Below are 21,362 nucleotides of genomic sequence, written 5' to 3'. Positions count from 1 at the left end.
CTCATGGCTTCGACATAACCCATCAACCACTCTCTGTTTTTTTTTCAACTTTTTTTTACTAAACATTATTGTTCTTGATAAAAAAAATAAATAACACAAAGCGATAAATGGTTTACAGTTTACACTAGAAGAAAACACGTTCCTTGCGACGAAAGGCGGAATTACATTGACTTTCTGCCATCAAAGTTAAAAAAAAAAAAAAAAATATTTCATTTACTAAAGTCGTCTCAAATTTGAGCATGAAATGCCTGAATAACGACGGAATTTTATTCGTTTGCGATGGAATAAAAGCAATTTCTTGTAGTGTTAGTCTCACGAGAGACCTACATCCACTGTATAAACTTTTATACTAAACTTTCTCCATTTACGTGCATAAATTACAAAATACTTTAATCCTCTCTTTATGGAGGAATAACAAATTCAATCTCCTAAATAATTTCTAACAAACGAGATAGATGAGATATAAATTCAAATATATTCTTTGTACTGTTTTTTTTTTTTTTTTTTAATCTCTAGTAGCCTCTCTCAACCTTAAGGTAGATTATGATTAATGGTATGGGAGCGAGGACTAAGCCTCAGCAAGTATCGAACCGAATGATAAGTCGAGCCTTTGAAACATGATAGGCTAAGAGTAATCACAATGATAAAATTTTACTGAGCAAACAAAAATCTCATCTTTATTACACAAAAAATCCAATTAATGGGCTGAAACAATAACCCAGTGGGTTGAGTGGAACAAGCAAGAATAGGCCAATACATCTTTTTCTTTTTTTTTCTTTACACTCTTCCGTCTTTTTTTAACATTTTTTTCCGTCGAATGAGATAAATTGTACGAAAAAGATAAATGTCCCAGCAACTGCGGTCATAGTGACCCCAGTTGCTGAGGTATATGGACAAAAATTAAAAGTGTATGTGATGAGCTCCACATGCACTTTTAATGCTGTACATACACCTCAACAATCGATATCCCAATTGCTGTGATATCTAGCATTGTTGTCAATTGTGTTTCCAAATAAATACTCAAAAGAAATTCTAACCAAATATAAACTAAACATAAATGATACTGTGTAAATAATAACCACTACAAAACTAACGAGATATGATTCGGCTGACAATCGACTTGGTTAGACATATGTGTGTTTAAATTTTGATTCCAATAAGAAACATATTTCTCAGTGATATTTAAAAATAAAAATAAAAATAACCGCTACAAATTGTAGGGACGTAAACAATCTGAGAAAGTCCGGAAATGATTCGTTAAACCCCTTGGAACTTACATTCTTGATTGCTTTGAAAACAATTAGAGGAAGTTGATGGTTGGCGGAAGGTGGTGGTGGTGTGTACCCAACTTACAGAAAAATATATCCCTCTGATACCCTAATAGAAATATAAGTATAATAATGATTAATAAAAGATAGAAAAAGATAAATTGGTTTAGTCTAATAGAGATCCACATCCAATGTAAATCCCTTTAAGCTATATTTTCATTATGTGTCTGTTTGGGCGTACTGTGAACTGCTGTGAGGTCTAAAATTGTGTTGCTGTGAGGTCTAAAACTGTGGTGTTGTGAGGTTAGTTCAAACGCAAAGTTGTTTGGCGCGTCACTTTTAAAACTGTGATGCGGTGCTGTGATGTGTGTTTGGCATATCTAAATTACGATTATATTAGATGACTAATAATATTGATATAAAATCACTTAACGTTTATATTGTACATTAATCTAAAATAAAATAATTGACTTAATTTGATTACGTGGGACAATTCAACATATATTGTAAGCTTTTGGCGATGCTGTGAGGTGAGGTGAGGTGCTGCGAGGTAAAAAGCTGTGATGTTGTGAGGTGAGTTCTGCTAACAAAAAGTATTTGGCGTGTTACAAAAAACTGTGATGCTGTGAGATGAGGTACACGTAAACGCAGTGCAAACACACTATCAAACCCAACCTACATGTACATAAATTACAAAATAAGACACTAGTCGGCTCACTTTCCGGAATGCCTGAGGGTTCCCAAGCCCACGAACATTCCTAGTTTCTGTGTTGTTGAACTTGCAATATACCTCTTATTTCAATGGATACTCATGAATAAGTAAGTGTTAATCAGAAGTTTGCTCAATGTGTTGGAAGTGTCGACAAAAATATAAATATAAGTTTTAATAAATACTATATATAAAATTGATTTTTTTAATATATGTGTGTGCTATATTAAGTTTGTATTATCATATATATATATATATATATATATATATATATATATATATATATTTATTTATTTATGCAATCTAAATATAATTAACATATAAATCATATTTTTGTTAGTAAGTTCTAAATATATGAGATTTTAAGTATTGTATATAGATAAATAAAAAGGTTGGACCTAGCCAAACCTTTAAATTGTGAGAGGTAAGACCATGACCACCATCAACATCAAGAGGATACCACTAGAAAACTTGCCTTATAAGGCTTGTTGTAGCATATGTGTAGTTGTTGTGATTGGAATTATTTTCTTATTTTTCTTATTATATATATATATATATATTTGATTGATATTGAAACCAAACAACATATAATATTGTGACCGTACCCAAGCGTTGTAGCTATCATCAACACTATTGGAGCTCTCGAACACACCAACAATTGAATTGGTTCAGGAATGTTTGCTTGATCGACGACCTTCGTGAGATAGCGAAAGATGCCAAAAGTGGATATATGTCAGCATAGCTATTTATTCGCATATAGTGATTCAATTCTCAAACTAAATAAGGCATCGTTTGATTCCTACTTTTCAAGAATAAGAGTTTTTCTTTTGTCAATAATTCATATGTTTAGTTAGTGGAATAATTAGAATCTATAATTTCAAGGAAATTTAGATTTCTCCCAAAGGAGAAATATATTCTCCTGATCCCCTCCGTAAAAAAGAGGAAACCTTTTTAAGAATTGAGAATTGTCACTCATTTTTAACTAAATACATACCTTTTGAAAAACACGTAATTTTGACGATATCTCACACTTATAATCGACAGACGTTAATAGTGGCGTATTATGTGGTTACGAAATTTGATTTAGTTTATATTATTATAATTAGATGTCAAGAATAGTGATTTCCAAATTATTAGTATATGAAATTGTATTTTAAATATATTATTTTATGATTAATTAGTAATAGGTCCCTCAAATCAAACTTTTATTTCAATAGGTCCACTCTAAGTTCTTTCAACCCATAAGATCCATCCGTAAATGGATAAGATTTATTCCATTAAGAACAAATTTTCTAACATATTTTTTTTTGACCAAAACACCCCCATCCTATGAAACAACGAACCAATCCATATAGCAAGTAATAATTATAGAAAAGCTTGAAAATGGTGCAAATTAAAGAAATAACTCTCTCCATGCAGCCAGTAAAAAGCTAGGTTGAAAAAAACTACAATTGCGTGAAAGAGTGGCCCTGTTAATTACATTTTGAAGGCAAAAGATTTGACAAAATGATAATCAATTGGTATAAAAAAAGAAAAGAAAAAAAAAAGGACATGCAAAGATCACATGTCTCCCACTAATAACGTAACTGGACTAATTAAGTTTTATGTGGAAATTAGTTAGATCTTGTTAATTTTCTTCTAATGAATAGACAATCAACACAAATATTACATTATTTTGTTGGATATTCTTGCCATTGAAAATTAATTGCTTCTTTTCTTTCCATTCTATTAGCTTTGCAATACTTACTTTCATGAATCAATGGAAATTCTGAATCGTATCATCAGAGTAATGCTATGAGATGTAGGTGTTGGAGCTTCAAAGTAGCAAATAAGCATCAAAGAGTAATGCTACGATACTCCTCTTCATAATTCATTGAATTTCTTTGGGCTCGGTTACTAACCGTAGATAATTCATTTTTATGTACTAAATTTATTTGTATTATATATAGTGTAGATAAATTCACATGCCGTACATGCAGATAAATTAAATCTACCTATAGTTATAGTGCAGTTCAATAATATGTATGTAGTACAAGTAAATTAAATATATAGGTAGTGCAAATAAATTATATGCAGTGCACAAATATAAATAATATGCAATGCAAATAAATTCATTTCAGTGCAAATAAATTACATGCACTACAGATAAATTCATTGTAGTGCAGATAAATTAATTTTCATGCAAGTTTTTTTTCATCTCATAATATATTGATGAGTAATCTTGTTTAAAAAAGTTTTCCACGCTGATTGAGAATATGTATTTTTTTTTCTTCAAATTCCATCATGTATTTTGAGATAGAAATCATTTTGAAGTTTTGTTTAAAAAAAGGAAAAAGTCAAAACTGACGATGTCACGGGTGTGAAGAAAATGTGGGAGAGAGGAGCGCACGCATAAAATTATGTAATTTTATTATATGAAAATGGGACATCTATGTCATTTAATCAACTGTGTCTGTCTGATTTTGTGTGACTGTATTGTCACCAAACAATGCCTCGAATGTTACACGTGGGCCTTAGTATGGGCCTATACGTATTGATTAGGCCTGTGGACTTAGGTAATTCAGCTTAGTTTTGTCGGTACATGACCTAATGGGGTCACACCATTTTTTACAACTATAAATATTACCCTACTTTCCTAGGTAGATTTCCTAGGTCAACATACACTTCTTTTTCCCGTTTTCAGTTGATAAAAGTGAATAAAGAATCATTCAACATGAGAGATATTTGGATTAAATTATTCTCCATGTTTAGGGAATTATCTGGCTAACATTGGTCGTCCTGAGACTATGAATATATATATATATATAAAATTAAAAATGACCTATGTATGACTAGGGTAGATATATAGTGCTTGACTTTTATTAGCACGATTTGTTTGGTATCTACATATATGGTCAATCGGTCAAAGTGGGACCCCAATCAAGGCCAGCATGATACGTATATAGCATGAGAAATAAATGCTTAATTGGTTTTACCTTTCTTCGTGTATTGATGACGTGCAATCTTCATTTTACACATGATCGAGAAACATACCCGATAACACCTTTATCTTGCTCATTGCAACCAAAGTCAAATTCTAAGACGACTAAATTTCTTCATTGCCTAACCTCACTTTTTTCTATTTCAACACATGTATTTTGCTTAGAAAGAGTGAATTAAAAAAAACCAACAAATTATGAACAACTCAATTCATGTATATGGTTCCATGTGGGAGTGAAGTGCTAAATATAAGAGAGGTCTAACACCCTAACTAACAACAACTGGTTTTTCTGATGATAGGGGACTGGAATGATTCCAACTGAAATCATTGAAATCTATAAATCTAAACCGTTGGTTCATGATGTCAGTTAGGTGTCTAGTCTACAACACAATATGCATCCAACGGTTTAGATTTATGATTTCAACTGGAATCATTCCAGCATCCCCTATCCAGTTTTCCTGAGGTATGGATCTCAAGGGAATCGGTTGTTGGACCGGACCTCCTAGACTTAGTATGGATTGAGCGTAGGGGACAAATCCACACTGGCCTTGAGCCCTAAACGGACAAACTGTTGTTAGTGAAAAAGAGCGGTCTTTCTTGTATTAGTATATGATAGATTTTAAATATATTTCTTCATGAAAAATTGCATCACCATATATTTAAATATTTTTTTTTGGTTTTGTTATTCTTAATGCTAGTTGTATGGACATAAACTACTGCCTTAATTGTGCAACGCATATATATGTCAATTTCCAAAAAATATGTATTGGGAAAATAGTTTCAAATTTTCCTTTTAATTCATCTTAATTGGGACATTACATATTTTGTGGTTTTATTGAAAATCATTACTATATGAAGATAAATTGTTTAAAACTATGCCTAAAAAAATTATAACTTTATGTGGGAATTTTTTTTAATATGACAACTCCAATATTTTAAGAAACTACTCCCGCGTAAGTGGTGGGTCCCAACTAAGAAGCATTCGATTCCTTAATAATCGTCATTTATTATGTAATGATATATATATATATAGGTGTATATATATATATATTATTTCCCACGACCACGTGCCCTATTTTGCTCCCATCTTTTTAATTCCCACGTGCTCTAATTGAAACCGATAATATTTATTTACCACCTCTTCATTCTCCTGCAAACCCCTCTCTCTTCTCTCTCAAGAAAGAAAAAGAAAAAGAAAAATGAATCCTCACGCTCTCTTCCTACAACTCCTCCTCATCATGCCCTTAGCATTCCTGAATTTTACAATATTGCCCTCAACCTCCTCTCCATCCACTGACAGTGACTTGTCTTTCTTCGATGTCAATTCCGTGAATCCAAACGCTGCCTTGAATCCGAAGCAACAGAAGAATCAGACATCGAAGGGTCCGGTGGTTGAGAAGCGTTTGGGCTGCGAGGAGTGGAGCCAGGCCTGTTCGGAAGAGTTGTTGCGCCTGGCGAGACGGCCCGAGGCGGTGGATTGGGTGAAAGGGATTAGGAGGAGAATTCACCAGAATCCGGAACTTGCTTTTGAAGAAATCGAGACGAGTCGGTTGGTGCGAGAGGAGCTGGACCGGTTGGGGGTCAGTTATAAGTACCCGTTGGCTAAAACGGGTATTCGGGCTTGGATCGGAACTGGTGGGCCTCCGTTTGTGGCGCTGCGGGCTGACATGGATGCCCTCCCAATTCAGGTTTCAACTTGCTTCTTTTTTTCTTTTTTTCTTTTTTCTCTTTAGGTCAAAAAGATTGACATTAATTTTGACTAAGATTACATGTGAAAAAATTGGATAATTACTAGCCATTAGGATTTAGGCTACTACGTCTATTTGAAATCTAACCAAAGCAAAAAAAAATTGTTAGTTCAAATGGTCAAATCAATTGTTTGAAATTTTTAGTGCATGTGGGAAAGATCGCAAATTCAAACTCAATACATGACAAGGTTAATATGCAATCAGGCTTCGAGGGTGTTAAGCGATACGTAATTTTCTGTGTAGATGGTATCAAATTTGTCGTCTTTAGATGAGAAAACAAACGCATGATTCGTTTGTGATATATACACACACACACACATATATATGGTAGTTGGTACTAGTTGAAAAGTAGATATTTTTATTAAATGAAGGCATGTGTGGTGTTGGATAATGAGAATTTGGTGCAGTTGTCGAGGTAGGTCAAATGATGACAAAAGAGGAGAGCAAGTGTGTGGGATTGAATCTTGTCTGTCTGTCTGTCAGTGTGTCCGTCTGTCGGTCTATCTGTGTTTGTTTTGTAATAATTAAAGTATGTTTGTGTAGGAAGCAGTAGAATGGGAGTACAAGAGCAAAGTAGCAGGAAAAATGCATGCCTGCGGACACGACGCACACGTTGCCATGCTTATGGGTGCTGTCAAGATCTTGAAGTCTCGCCAACACCTCTTGAAGGTTAGTTATAATTATATAATACAAGTTTGAGTTTCTTCAGTAATAATTCTGGACCTATATATATGTAGGTTCATAACTTCTTGTTCCAGCATAAAATTAGGACCATTATAAGGCTGCTTTTGCTTTGTCACCTTTGGACTATTTTTTTCTATGGTGCCTTATTGCCCCAAAGCATAACTAAGGCTGCTAGAGTATTAACTGCCTTGTTGGTTCTTAAAATGTATTATATATATATATATGTATATGTATATGTATATGTATATGTATGTATGTATATGTATATGTACATGACATGCACCTACTTTTTTTGGTAGTTAGGGCAACAAAACACGTGCTCACCATACTACCATTTTTGGCACCTGGGATTTATATTTATATCTTTATTATATATACATAGACACAGAGAGAGAGTGTGTGTGTGTCAGTGTGTGGTCTTTGTTGTAGGATTAGGGAAAATTCACGGCCTTCCAAGTTGGTGTTAAATTTTTGATTATATGGATTTTCACATTCTTTTTTTTAAAAAAAATTTCTTGTGTTCCTTATATGTGCACGTTCATCTCATTATAGTCAATTCCACAGGCCAAAACACATTATAAATTTTACATATAGAGGTAGATATATACTATATGTAGAATATACGTCGATATGCAGTCATATCCCTTGAATTTAGTTCGATTGCATGAACACCCACTATACCACATTTTAAGATCCTTGGTCGCGTAAGTTACAAATATGTATATATATATATATATAACTCATATTGTATGGACAAGACTGATTGGCATAAAGTGAAGTAATGGGCTGTGAGATTCCATGTCGATCGTATAATCGTTAGGCTTGACCTAAAGAAGCTTTCTTGTTTTCCAGCTTATTCTCTCGACATATATCAAATGTGAGATGTCTGTCCATGGAAAGAAAGGAAAGGAAAAAAAGGGGAAAAAAACACAGTATGGTTTGTCATTTAATTTGTTTTGTAATGTGTTTGAGAGCATCAAACTTCAATGCTTGTGTTCTTGTGATAACTTTTGCATCTCTCTCTCTCTCTGTGGATCAATTTTCCTTTAAAAAAAGAGACCACATATATGGAATGTTGGGCAATCACAACATGATTTATTTATTGTCCAGGAAAAAATAGTATTTATATATATATATGTTTGTTACACCAACTTTATGTGTAATTGGGACCTAACTAGCTACGACCCTTTACCATGTGGAGAGGTTGGGGGAACTCTAGCTTTCTTGAAGAATCACACTTCATTTGGAAGATTCTGCTATAAATAAGTATTCAATGGACAGAAACCTAACCCCATTTTTAGAAGTTGTGATGATTGTCCGTCAATTAGTGTATGCATGTTCCTGTTGAAAGTGATGTAACACTGTAACAGAGACAAGGTTCTGTTTCTTGAAGATTTAACAATTACTGGTCCTTTAGAATATTCCTAATCATCTAAGCATACGACCAAGAGTTTTGTACTTTTGTTTTTGTGGTTGTGGAACTAATGATAAATATATCTTTAATTGTCTTGTGTTACAGGGAACTGTAATAGCGGTGTTTCAGCCGGCAGAGGAAGCGGGGAACGGAGCGAAAAGTATGATTGAAGATGGGGCTCTGGAGGATGTAGAGGCCATATTTGCAGCACATGTATCCCATGAACTTCCTACAGGAATCATTGGATCAAGGCCTGGTCCTTTCCTTGCCGGATGCGGCTTCTTCAGGGCAGTTATCAGCCACGACCATCCCCGCTGCGTTGAACCCGTGTTGGCTGCCTCCGCTGCTGTCATTAGCTTACAGGGCATTGTGTCCCGCGAAGCCAATCCTTTGGACTCGCAGGTTGTGTCAGTAACAACGTTCGATGGAGGCAATAGTCTCGACACGATGCCTGACAGAGTGGTTCTTGGTGGTACCATAAGGGCTTTCTCTAGCGGAAACTTTCATCAGCTTATCAAGCGAATTGAAGAGGTGATTGTCAGTCAGGCGAGCGTCTTCAGATGCTCAGCGACTGTCGATTTCTTTGAGACGAAGTCCGGGATTTATCCCCCGACTGTCAACGATGAGCAAATGTACGAGCATGTGAGGAAGGTTGCCATTGATTTGCAGGGTTCGTCGGGTTTCCGGGTCGTTCCACAGGTGATGGGTGCTGAGGACTTCTCCTTTTACTCTCAAGTAATACCTGCAACTTTCTTCTTCATTGGCATAAAAAATGAGACCTTGGGTTCCATACATACCGGACACTCACCCTATTTTATGATCGATGAAGATGCTCTTCCTATCGGAGCTGCAACTCATGCAGCTATAGCAGAAAGATATCTCATTGAGCATGGTTGATATGGCATCTCACAATCTGCAGAATTCAATCACAAGCACGTACAGAGAACAGAAGTTTCCCAAACTTGATTCATTCTCTCCAAGTTTTGGTGCAAGTCTCCTAGTTTTTGTGTACTTACAGCTTTAGAGCACAAGTAGGTATTTTAGATTTCCTCTTCCTTAGAGTATATTTTGTTCTGCTAACAGTTGCACTGCTGAAAGTAAATAACTTATTTTTTGTGACACTGGGAAGGTCTGGTTCAACAGTAATAGAATGGCAATGCTCTTCCCACAATGTCCCTAAACCCTAATGACACCTGCAACCCATATTGAGCTTGCTAAAACAGTTCTGAACTTCATGCTATAATCTTACTACCATGAGCTCATAAAAGCAAAACTAGCCTGTATTACTACTACTTGGCCACCTGCCTTGAGAGGAAAAATAAATAGGTCTCCAACAATGTATCCTAGATACCGTCATTGAAAATTGGTTTACTACTATGATTTAGATTCATCATTCATGTAATAGTCATCACTTTTCGAGCTCGTAGATATCTCTCTGTAATCTTTCCCTGTATTGCCCTTTTGGGCTGCACGGCTCCACCTCTTTGGTGCCTTTTCAATAAGTTTCAATAAAATTTTCTTATAATAGTAAAAATAATATTTCATTTCAGCCAAATTCTAATGTTACATGCATTGAGCAGAAGATGTTTACAAAGAGATATACCACAGATCAACACAATGACCAAATCAATTGTAAATTCCAGCTTTATTCTAAATTTCATCATGTCACATGCAGATTACAGAGGCAAAAAAAAGGTAAGAAATCACTCAAGTTGCCCATATTAACAAATGCTGAAATGCTGAATGATAGATCAAACATGTCTCACCTCTTCTCACCGCATAAACATCTACCAGCCTGCAGGGCAAAGTATGTGAGGATGATGTCAGCACCAGCCCTCCGGAGACACATCAGTGATTCCATCATAACTCTTTCTTCATCAATCATCTTGAGCGCCCCACCTGCCTTGATCATGGAGTATTCACCTGAAACCTGAATAAATGAAATCCAATAAGTCGAAACAGTATAAACAAATCAAATGCAAAGACAGTAATGCCGGAAAACTAAAAACCATCGAAATCCAAAAGAGGTGAGGGGCATCCACCCAAAAACCATTGTTTCGGTTCCTGACAACAGCTAAGCCAGAAGAAGTTTCAGAAGAGAAAATAATCAGTAGTCCGGGATAAACAGTATGATTATGGAGAGTACCTGATATGCAGCAATTGGCAAGGGGGATTTATCCCTGAGAAGCCTTATGATATCCAAATAAGGAAGACCAGGTTTGACCTGTAGACCAAGTAAAGAAACTTTAGCGTGAGAGGTTCCATTGTTGACAACAATGTCATAACATTCCAAACAAAGCAAGACCAACCAAAAGGATATCAGCTCCTTCAGATTCATCTTCATGGGCCTCAACCAGTGCTTCTCTGTAGTTTGCCGGGTTCATCTGATAACTGTTGTTTACCGAGCCAAGTTAATGTCCAAAAGGCAAACATGTGAAGAAACATTAAACAAAAATTCAAATTTTAATGAACTACTTACGTTTTTTTGTCTCCAAAGCGTGGGTTCGAGTCCAATGCTTCTCGAAATGGACCATAAAATGCACTTGCATACCTGTTCATAAAATAAAAGACAAAGGCTGGCACGTTAAATGCCATCACATTGCCTTGACCCAGCAAAAATGATGTAGCACCTACCTACACTAGCAAGTATTGAAATCACACATATACAATTCAGTCAAGAAATACGCTAGACAGAGACAAGTCCACAGGCTAGTGCATGGGGTGGTATGAAAAGTTGTACATCAGGCAGTATATGAAAAAGTTGAAAATTGGAAGGGAGTGTCTGGGGCATGATTCATCTGAGACCGCCTGAATAATCCAACAGAAATTTAGTCTCTTAACAAATATAATAATGGATCCAAAATGAAAGAAAAGCATGTTCAAGTATACGACAGTGAGTGAGAGAGAGAGAGTGTGTAATGGAGTGAAATATTCATCAAGTCTGGAGGATACAGCACGGACTTGCATCACACCAATAAGCCAATGCAATATTTACGGGACCTCAAATCTCACTAAAAACAAGAACGAACAATCTGTATAATGAGACATTAGAAGACATCTGCAAGTAAAGAATGATCCTAAGAGCATGATGGGACATTAAGACTTCAAGCAGTCTGCTCTTTCTCTCGAACTTTTTTTTTATGAAACAACACGTAGTGACATATAACATAGCAGAGGAAATTTTGAAATTAATCTACTTACTTGGCCGTATAGGACATGATGGAAACATGCTGAAAACCTTCAGCATCAAGAGCTTCCCGAATTGCTCCTATTCGACCATCCATCATGTCACTAGGACTAACAACATCTGCACCAGCTCGTGCCTGTCATGAAAGTAACACAATGAACCATAAAAAACCAGTTAGATAAAAGACTTGAAGAAACAAAAACGTAGCATATGTTAAAAGAAACAATCGCCGATGCTCACATATTTTGTGATTAAAGGCAAAAGATATCTCCCAGTGTACTACTAATTGAAATTTGATATAATTTGCTAAGTCTGTGAAAAAAAATATAAACCCTCGTTTATTTTGTAACCCCCTCCCCCACCTATTAGGGATCAGAGGAGAAGAAACCAATAAATACTAGCCAAGTGGAGGTCAGCAAACCCTCATAACCTTGTGACAATATATTCAGAATCCAATTCAGGTATCTGCTCTATGGAAAGTTGCAAAATCTAGTTGCAGAAATCCATAATTACCTGAGAAACAGCTTGTTTACATAATTGATGAACTGTCTCATCATTCATTATGACTCCTGTAGGACAACATAAGGAATACAATTCTGTGATAAATGTGTTTTTGCAAAGTTCAGACTGTACAGTGTCTTTAAGCAAAATTTGGAGCTTCTGCATCATTATGCTATAAGTTTGAAAAAGCACAGCACACTCATATTTTCTAATCCTCATGATAAAAATTCATTCCATCTATAAAAGTCTTAAATTTGGCTATCCTTTTTTATTTGAACTGAGATGTTGCATCTTCTAGTTATTCTTTGACTGATCGTACTTGTAACATCTCATCAGTGATTTATGACGTCATTTAACAACATCAACACTAGGAAGCTTCTCTTGTGGGGTAACTCCCTAGCGAAACCACCTATATGAACTAGGAGAAATTATTTGACAATGAAATGGGAGAAACCTAGATTAGTATTAGAATTTAAATTTTCATTTAGCAAATTATCCTCACGATCTTGGATCACAAAGCACACATGTTTACGAGAACATAGAACATTTGTCCAATAATAGAATGATTTACCATACTTTTTTTATGTTCAAACAAGATAAAAAGAAGTAGAACTTGCTCAACTTACCATCTTCTCTCACAATACCATCATGTCCATCAGAGGAATATGGATCCAAAGCAACGTCAGTGTAGATCACCTATTGAAAGAGAAATTGAAGATTTAAAAAAAGTCACATTTCCACAACGGGACCCCTTCTCTCAAAGGCATGCAGTTTAAAGAGTAATTGTTGGACTTACAAGATCAGGATATTTGTCCTTGAGCAGCCGTATTGCTCGAGGGACCAATCCATTGTCATTATATGCTTCATCTCCTGTGGGAGACTAACAAACCAAAACAAATCACATGACATCATCCTATGAAAGTGAAGAGTAGATTAGTAGATTTTGATGCAGATCAGACACCTTCAAGGCATCTGGAACTTTTGGGAAGAGCACCACACTGTTGACACCAACATCCCTAGCCTTTGCAACCTGCATGGAAAAAAACACCAATATTATTCTGCATTATGCTAAAAGGATTTTACATTTATATAGGGAATGTCAAAATCTTTATATAGGATACTGCAGTATGGAATCCTTCTTTCCAGTCATTCCAAAAAATTCCAAATATTGAGTTTTTAAGGGTCTCGTACCAAAACCAATTCCTTGTCCAAGTACCAGTTTAGTTAAAAGCTTAACAGATTCAACTCCTCAACCTCCTCTATCCCCAGCCCAAGGTTGCTTCACAAACTTCCATTCTGCTGAGTCCCATGCCCGTTCATCACAACTCATACCAATTCATTATCCTAGAACCAGCTGAGTTAAAAGCTTCAACACCTCAACAGGCCAAGGTTGTTTCACAATCTTCAATTCTGCCGAGTCCCATCTCTGTTCATAATTAAAATAACCCCATAGAAATCCATTTCAGACATTCTCCAAGCTTTTAGCATACAAGTACATTTGATATTGCACATTCTAAAACTTTTCTATCTTGCCATCCTTCTCTTGAACCTATCCACAATAGATTCCATACACGTGTATTAAACCTCCCCGCAAGTTGAAGTCCTGAGTAAAACGTTGGAAAAGATCCAACACCACATACGAGAATCCTTGTCAAAGAATTAATGTCAATACCACTTCCTACAGAAATCAATTCACACTCTGACATTAATCTTCAAATCTGGAAACACTTCAGAACACAGGATGATAGATCTTAAATTAAGAATTTGCTCCTTTCCACACCGTGGGAGACCAAACTACCATCGGCTCAAGGTAGATGTGACACCAAAGCTCCCTATCCCGTCTAACTACTCAAAACCCTTCCATCAGAACTCGTCTACTTGTTCACTCAAAATATTCAATCCTAAAGGATCCCCTTGACACAACCTTCTTGAAGATTTAAAGAACTCTTTTACAACTAGAGCATATTGCAGACTGGTCCAGTTACAAGAAACAAATAGCATTCAAACTAAACAATCTTTAAAATCAGTCTTAAATAACTTTACATACTAAATACAATAATCAGTTAAAATGAGAAACACAGCACAAAACAAATATAAATGGAAAAATGAGGAACCCCCGAGCACCCTTTTTCCAATGATAAAAGTGAAAAAGATGCCTGATATTTCAAACCTATATGATATGTCATACTAATCAAGACATTAAAAAATGATCAAATATGAAGCTTGTAGAGACATCATAATGATTGAGTGAAGAAACTCTTCTTCGCAACATTTTATGTTCATCTAGTTTCTTGCCAAGGGCAGTTTGGCATCAGATTCATTAAAGTTTTCTTTTAGTAATGGTTTTCAGGTAAGACGATTCCTCCAGCAGTAGAGCTACATCATTTTTGCAATACATAATACTAACACCTTCACAAGACTACCAGCTACCTAATGCAGAGTCGTTGAACCTTTTTGATAAAAACAATCTTAATTGCAAGTAACTTAATCAGATGATACATAAGTTGGGTAGATCCAACTGACCACTTCAACAAGTCCATGCCTCCACCCCAGCCTATAGCATCCAGGCATAGCTCCAATAGGTGTGTCTTCTTCACCTACAAAGTCAGAAGTAATACAAAATATCATTTATCATGTAAACTAAGACAGTACGTAAACAAAAACGGGGGAGACAGTGAGATAATGGCTCGAAATCATAAAAAGCGAGATGCATAACAAATTACCCTAGTAATAGCAATACCCACCTTCATGAATAAAAAGTGGATAGACAAAATTTGCAGGAGATAAATTAGTTTCTTGGAATGATGCTCTCATTGCAGGTGACTTGCGATTACGTCGGGGGCGTCGACTAAGTGGCTGATAACATGCAAAATCAAACAGCAAAGGAAAGTTGAGAATGCACCAATACCAACAATCAAAACGAATAATTTGATAATCAATAAACTTAAGAGGACTGGAGCTTAAAAAAACCCCCACAAATAAAGATAAAGTACAAGATAAAGAACAAAAAAAAATGGCAGCCAAGCTGATGAGGGCTAGAGCAACAGTTAAACATAAAGAACTCTAATTTCAAACGCAGATAAAAGTGGCCAGAACACAACAATTAACATAGTCAAATTAAATTCCAGCATTTCAATTAAAAAAAAAACAATAAACTCACAAGTGCAGGAACCACAGGAGTTCCAGTTGGGGCAGCTGGCTTAGGCGGCACAGGAGGTGCTTCAGGCACGTTACCAGCCACAACAGCAGCCTCACATTCGGCATCACTCAGCCCCATTTTCTTCGTCACTGGATCACGCGAATCGCTAGCTCTCACCGCAAAAAGCCACCGTGACTGACACCCCGCCATCGCTTTAGGCCCCAAAATGCCAGATAATTTGACATTGACTACAGTCGGTTTGAGGCCATCGAACTTGTTGCAATCTAAAGAGTTGATTGCCGGTAAATAACAGGACGTACTAACAACCTTCGAAGCCATGTCTCCTTATCTGAATCGATTCTGCCTCTACTCTGAGTACGACAGACACTCGACGATGGTGGTTGGAGCCTGGAGGAGAAGATAATGCGCCTACCCTTTTGACCGTGAAGTTCGACACCCGCCTTCTCGGCCTGGACTTCCTAACGGGCTTTTAGCTTTGTATGCATAACACGCTGGCTCGGACCGGGCTGGGCCAAGAAGTACACAGGATTTGCAATGGCAAAAGACCCATGGACCTCAAAAAATAATTGTTTTCTTTTTTTATATAAGGAAAACAATTTTCTAAGAGCAATTGCATCAGTATTTTTAAGAATAAAGTCTTATTTTGATCAATGAAAGATGAGTTGTTTTTCAACTCAGTCACTTCTGTTTCAAATTTCTCAATATGGACACTCAAAGATGAAAATTTTCTCACGATAAGTCATCCAGTCACCGAAAAGTGACTCGTGGCTGTCAGAGTGCCACGTGGCGTTGACGTTTAAAAAAACGAAAACACCAAACATCCCTAGACTAAACATACATAAGTATACATAGAGTTTTCACATAGATATATACTTGTTTTAACAATTCCATTATATTCATATAGATATATAATTGGACAATTTCATAGATCTGTGTGCCACTTTTGCTTATTACAGAGAACTTCTCTCTCCTTTGTCTTCTTCATCCTAAACTAAACCCTAAGCTTTTTCTCTCTCCAGCTCTTCAAGCTACGGATCTAGATCAAGCGGAGGAAGCATAAATTCAGTTTACACTACTAGACCATTTGTGGAGCTTAGTAGAACATTTGAACTCGAACCACCCAGTTGTAAAATTTCTCCTTTTACCCGTGTTTGTGGCTATTCGAACTGGATTTTGCTATTGTTTTAGAGTTGAGCTAAAGATAGAAGAGGAACATCAACAATGCAGAGTGCCAGTGAATATTCTAGGTGAATACCACTGATGTACATTGCTATTGCTTGATAAGTTCTATAAATACAGTCTATTTGTTATTATTTACATGATCTTGAGGTGGTATTATGTGTTTGATTGTATAAGTACGTTATAATTGTTATTATTATGCGTGTTTTGTTCTTTATCACACTATATTTGATGTATATACTTTGTAAATTTCAGAGTGTGGTACAAGTTGGTATTACACTATTGGTGTGATATTTACACTACGTTGGTGTTACTTCACACTATATTTGACATAAGTATTTGTTATTTTTAGCAACTATTCGCAACGATAATTTGTTGGGTGTTACGCACTGGAATAATGTAATTAAAAAATATCAATGTGTAATTATTCAGTTCGAATAGAGCTTCGAACGTCCAGAGAAAGAGTAGAGCACCCTAATCAGCTCTGAGGCAAAAACAACACAAACACCAAAGATAAACAAACCTACAACATGAAAGACCCCAAACACCAAAGTCATAACATGGAGGACCCCAAAAAAACAATCCCACAACATGGAAGATCTAAACAGCTAACGCAGTAGCTGTAGTCGCCCTCGCAAATAAGAATTGTGGTCAACCAACCAAGAAAGAACAGTAAAGGCTCACAAACCTAAACAAACCAAGCTATGAAGATATGACTGTCTTATTTTATACATGTCCTAATTACATTATTTCGATTGATAATTACATAGTATCTAGCCTTGATTACATTGTTTAAATTGATAATTACACAGTATCTGACCTCCAATTTACAAACCGATTCTCAAACAAAATCAAGGTCTTCACTCTTCTCAGTGATAATCCTAAACAAAATCAATTTTTTTTGGAAATTTGACACTCTCTTCCCTTGCTTTAAAAGATCTCACTTTTATAAATCTTCAAGACCACCACCAACCTCCACTAGTGCTTCTCCATGGCTTTCTCATTACCATCTAACAGTAATGTCGTCAAGATCTACGGCATCGTCTCCAAAAGATGAAAAGAGAGAGGTTGCAGGTGGAGAGTGGTTGGAGTGAGAGAGAGAAAGGTTGTAAATGGAGATTGGTTGGAGAGAGAAGGGAGAGAGGGGAGAGAGATGTGAGAGAAGCTCATCCATTTTTTTTCTTGATTTTTGTGTGGTTTGAATTTGCCATGTCAAGTCCCATGTGGCATGCCACATAAGTGGATGTACATTTATAAATGTTTGTTTATGTATGACTAGTGGAACCGTTAAAAAAAACTAAATGACTCTACAAGTAATAATATATAATTGCATAATTCCTATATTTAAAACTTAAAAGGTAATCAAAACCATGAGTCACGGCTTAGTGAAATTCCTTCCTCTATACTATGGGCTACATCAAGCATGGGCTTGCAATATGATGAAAGCCCAAGATGAGTTTTTTTTTTAATACGACTAGTTGCAATCTCAAAGTGCAAACTTTAGCTCACTAGGGTGTAATACGGTATCATATGGGATTATTCGGTGATGGGTGTCTTTATGTTTTCCATTTTAAGTTCTCTTGGTTGTACTACATATTTATGGAGACACGAGTATCTACGGGTCTCAATTACTTAATCCATTGGGTAATTTAATACAATCAAATTTATCATTTTTTAAAAAAAAAAATACTTTTGCTCACTATGGGTGCCAGGGAATAAAATTACAGTAGGTCCTGTTGTAATGCCTTTTATAGGTAACAAAAAATTTTATCTTTATTTTTAAAAATCATAAATATGTAATATTCTTCATAAAGAACCCAACGGTATATTTTTTATTCGAAACAAAAATCAAATTAATCGTGATAAAAATATCGAATATTTTGAGTTTATATCCAATGGTTTAGAATTGTCATGTCTTGTTCACGTTGAATTTCATTTTTGTTTTCAACAAAAATTATATATTTGGATTCGTTACGATAAACACTACACATTTATGATTTTTTTTTAAAAAAAATTTTACTGCACAAAAAGGCATTACAGTGGGGCCAGTTGTAATAAAATTACAACAGAACCCCACCAGTCACTATTAAATGAACATTAACATATACACACCAAAGTTTTGAATAAATTAGTAGTCCATATGCAAGCACTTCATAATCCAATTTAATTTTACATTAAAAAAAAAGAAAGAAAATCAAGAATGACATGACTAAATGAATAGTCGTTGGATTCAGTGATTTGACAATTCAAAACATCAAATAATAACTTTAAAAATTGGACAACAAAACAAACAAAGAAAAGCCACACACACTTATCTACATAGATTCCAATGTTTTCTAGCAAACAAATTATATGCCAATATTGGGCATGTGAAATAAAACTCCACATTAATTTATTGACATGGGTCCTTGATTGGAATTGAATCCCTTTATCAGCATCAACAACAATTTGGTCAGAATTATGGACATCAATTTTCTTTCATTTGTAAGCTAGCATGAGAAATTTGGTTGTGATGGGACCATGTAGACAAGATTTCCTTTTGATTCTCACGCATGAAAAATTTTGATAATCATGACAAACATGGACATTTGCTTTTCAACCATATCTAAAGAGCTTACACATTTCCTTTAATTTGCCTTTTTCTTTTTCTCTTGCTCTTTTTGACATTTATGGTGTGTGTATGTGTGTGAGTGAAAGGCAATGTGCATGCTCACTAACTAAAAAGATACATTTGGGTATGTTTGGTAGAGCGTCTACATTAGTTTATAAATCATCATAGACGCTAATGGATACGTTCAGTCAAATGCATCGTATAAACTATCATATACATTTAAAAAAATATAAGTTCTATCAACGAGTTTATTTCAAAAATATGTTTGTGACGCTTTGACGCAAACAGAACAATAAAGGGTCAAACCAATGTTTCATTTAAAATGATAAACATTCTAATCCATCAGAAATTGAGAAAAAAAAAACTCTCTAAGGTTTTGTTATATTTCATAAAAGTATAAGATAATGACCACTAGGGCCGGTTACAACCCTAACATGATGAAAAATATAAATTACGACAATGCCCTCAAAATAGAAAATGGCGCGTTTGAGGCACGAAACGATGGAATTTTGAGAAAAGAGGGCGGGGCTAGGAGCCAAAGGTTCCTAATTCGGTTTAGAACGTCGTTTCGTTTCAATCAATCAAATTTCATCGAATTCGAACAACGTTGAACAAAATCTAACTCAATCATTTCAAGCCTAACAAAATTATTTCTACTAACTGGTTTTTTTTTTTAATTAATTCCAATTTTCAGACCAGCCCTATATCACACTTCTCCGGCCAATCAATGTTCTTGGAGGAATTTTTTGTCATCAACATCATACATTTCGTATCTTTATTGGTAAATTATCAAATAATATCACGAAACGCCTGACAATTTATAAGTTAACGTATTTTAGATTTAAACAAATATTTAATTGTATAAAATATACGGAATCAATTAATGATTTGTAGGTAGTTGGAAAATAATATCAAGCGTGAGAAACAAATAGTAATTGATGAAGAAGAAATGTGAATGTCGACACAAATCAAACACCCCATCAATTGTCTAAATTAAAATTATTTCTTTCTGTGACCCACACCCATCAAATTCATACTCGTGAGAAACATTCCTCCAAATCCCCAAGTATAGAGATGTCAATATTTCAAAATAAATTCAGTATGAAATTGACACACACATATTGTTCTCATTACTGATTTTTGTTATGATTTCATACTTGACAATATTCGGTGGAGATATTTTTGGTGAATATTAATGAATTCTTTCGTATCTACGAATGAGTGGCGGGGATCTGCTGTATTTTTATTACAACAAGTCATGTTGTAGTGCAATTTTAAGTTAACAGAAATTTTTATTTTTTATTTTTAAAAATAATAAATATGTAGTATTCATCATAACGAACGCAACGGTATATTTTTTATACTAAACAAAAATTATATTTAACATGAAAAATGCATGACAATTTTATACCATCGAATATAAACACAAAACATTCGATGTCTAGATCGTGACGAATTTGATTTTTGTTTCAAATAAAAAAAAATATGTAGTCGGATTCTTTAAACCGAATACTACAGATTTATAATTTTTAAAAATTAAATAAAAAATTCTTTATACTTCAAAAGAGCTACAGTGAGGTCTATTGTGGTAAAAACTACAGCAGACCCTTGACACCCATCTACGAATTAAGCCAAACTCACATAATCAATCATTGATTAGTCCACCATTTATAATAAATTTTCAAAGGGTGTTGAAAATCAAGGTTTTTTTTTTTTGGGGTGTGTGTGGGTGGCCCAAATTAATGAGCATCTATAAAGAATACAAGATTTTTGGACCAACAAGTTTGTGATTTGGAGTCAAACGCAATTACCAATCTACGCAAAATAAACTCATCTCTCTATGCTTTTATTAGTGGGCATAGAGATGGAGGGACCATAAAGATCTCCTAAGCCACAACTAGTCAAGCCATGAAATCTGCCT

The 21,362-nt window shown here is 35.2% G+C and overlaps 2 protein-coding genes across 2 annotated transcripts; one reads left to right on the top strand and one right to left on the bottom strand.

The window, feature by feature from the left end:
* Window positions 1–6,105: 6,105 nt before the first annotated feature.
* LOC120016895 (IAA-amino acid hydrolase ILR1-like 6) lies at window positions 6,106–9,974 on the top strand. Its single transcript, XM_038869865.1, has 3 exons — window positions 6,106–6,645; window positions 7,249–7,374; window positions 8,909–9,974. Exons 1-3 carry the CDS (start codon window positions 6,157–6,159, stop codon window positions 9,698–9,700), a joined length of 1,407 nt encoding a protein of 468 aa, XP_038725793.1. The 5' UTR covers window positions 6,106–6,156; the 3' UTR covers window positions 9,701–9,974.
* A 332-nt stretch (window positions 9,975–10,306) lies between these two features.
* LOC120016896 (delta-aminolevulinic acid dehydratase, chloroplastic-like) lies at window positions 10,307–16,086 on the bottom strand. Its single transcript, XM_038869866.1, has 12 exons — window positions 15,652–16,086; window positions 15,236–15,347; window positions 15,015–15,088; window positions 13,453–13,521; window positions 13,288–13,371; window positions 13,118–13,187; window positions 12,504–12,559; window positions 12,005–12,126; window positions 11,283–11,354; window positions 11,113–11,194; window positions 10,950–11,027; window positions 10,307–10,733 (listed from the first exon to the last, which is right to left on the bottom strand). The coding sequence occupies exons 1-12, from the start codon at window positions 15,967–15,969 to the stop codon at window positions 10,566–10,568; spliced, it is 1,305 nt and encodes a 434-aa protein (XP_038725794.1). The 5' UTR covers window positions 15,970–16,086; the 3' UTR covers window positions 10,307–10,565.
* Between the last annotated feature and the right edge of the window lie 5,276 nt (window positions 16,087–21,362).

The sequence above is a fragment of the Tripterygium wilfordii genome, chromosome 15 (genome assembly GCF_013401445.1).
Source record: "Tripterygium wilfordii isolate XIE 37 chromosome 15, ASM1340144v1, whole genome shotgun sequence".
In the NCBI taxonomy this organism is placed as follows: Eukaryota; Viridiplantae; Streptophyta; class Magnoliopsida; order Celastrales; family Celastraceae; genus Tripterygium; species Tripterygium wilfordii.
The sequence above is the reverse complement of the archived record's forward strand: the minus strand, read 5'-3'. Positions and strand labels throughout refer to the sequence as shown.

Coding starts and splice junctions, on each gene's coding strand:
- LOC120016896 (XM_038869866.1), bottom strand. CDS start 15,969: ATGGCTTCGAAGGTTGTTAGTACGTCCTGTTATTTACCGGCAATCAAC. Junction 11,355..12,004: donor ATCATGTCCTATACGGCCAA/GTAAGTAGATTA, acceptor TTTTATGAACAG/GTATGCAAGTGCATTTTATG. Junction 11,195..11,282: donor CGCTTTGGAGACAAAAAAAC/GTAAGTAGTTCA, acceptor GGTAAACAACAG/TTATCAGATGAACCCGGCAA.
- LOC120016895 (XM_038869865.1), top strand. CDS start 6,157: ATGAATCCTCACGCTCTCTTCCTACAACTCCTCCTCATCATGCCCTTA. Junction 6,646..7,248: donor TGGATGCCCTCCCAATTCAG/GTTTCAACTTGC, acceptor ATGTTTGTGTAG/GAAGCAGTAGAATGGGAGTA. Junction 7,375..8,908: donor CTCGCCAACACCTCTTGAAG/GTTAGTTATAAT, acceptor CTTGTGTTACAG/GGAACTGTAATAGCGGTGTT.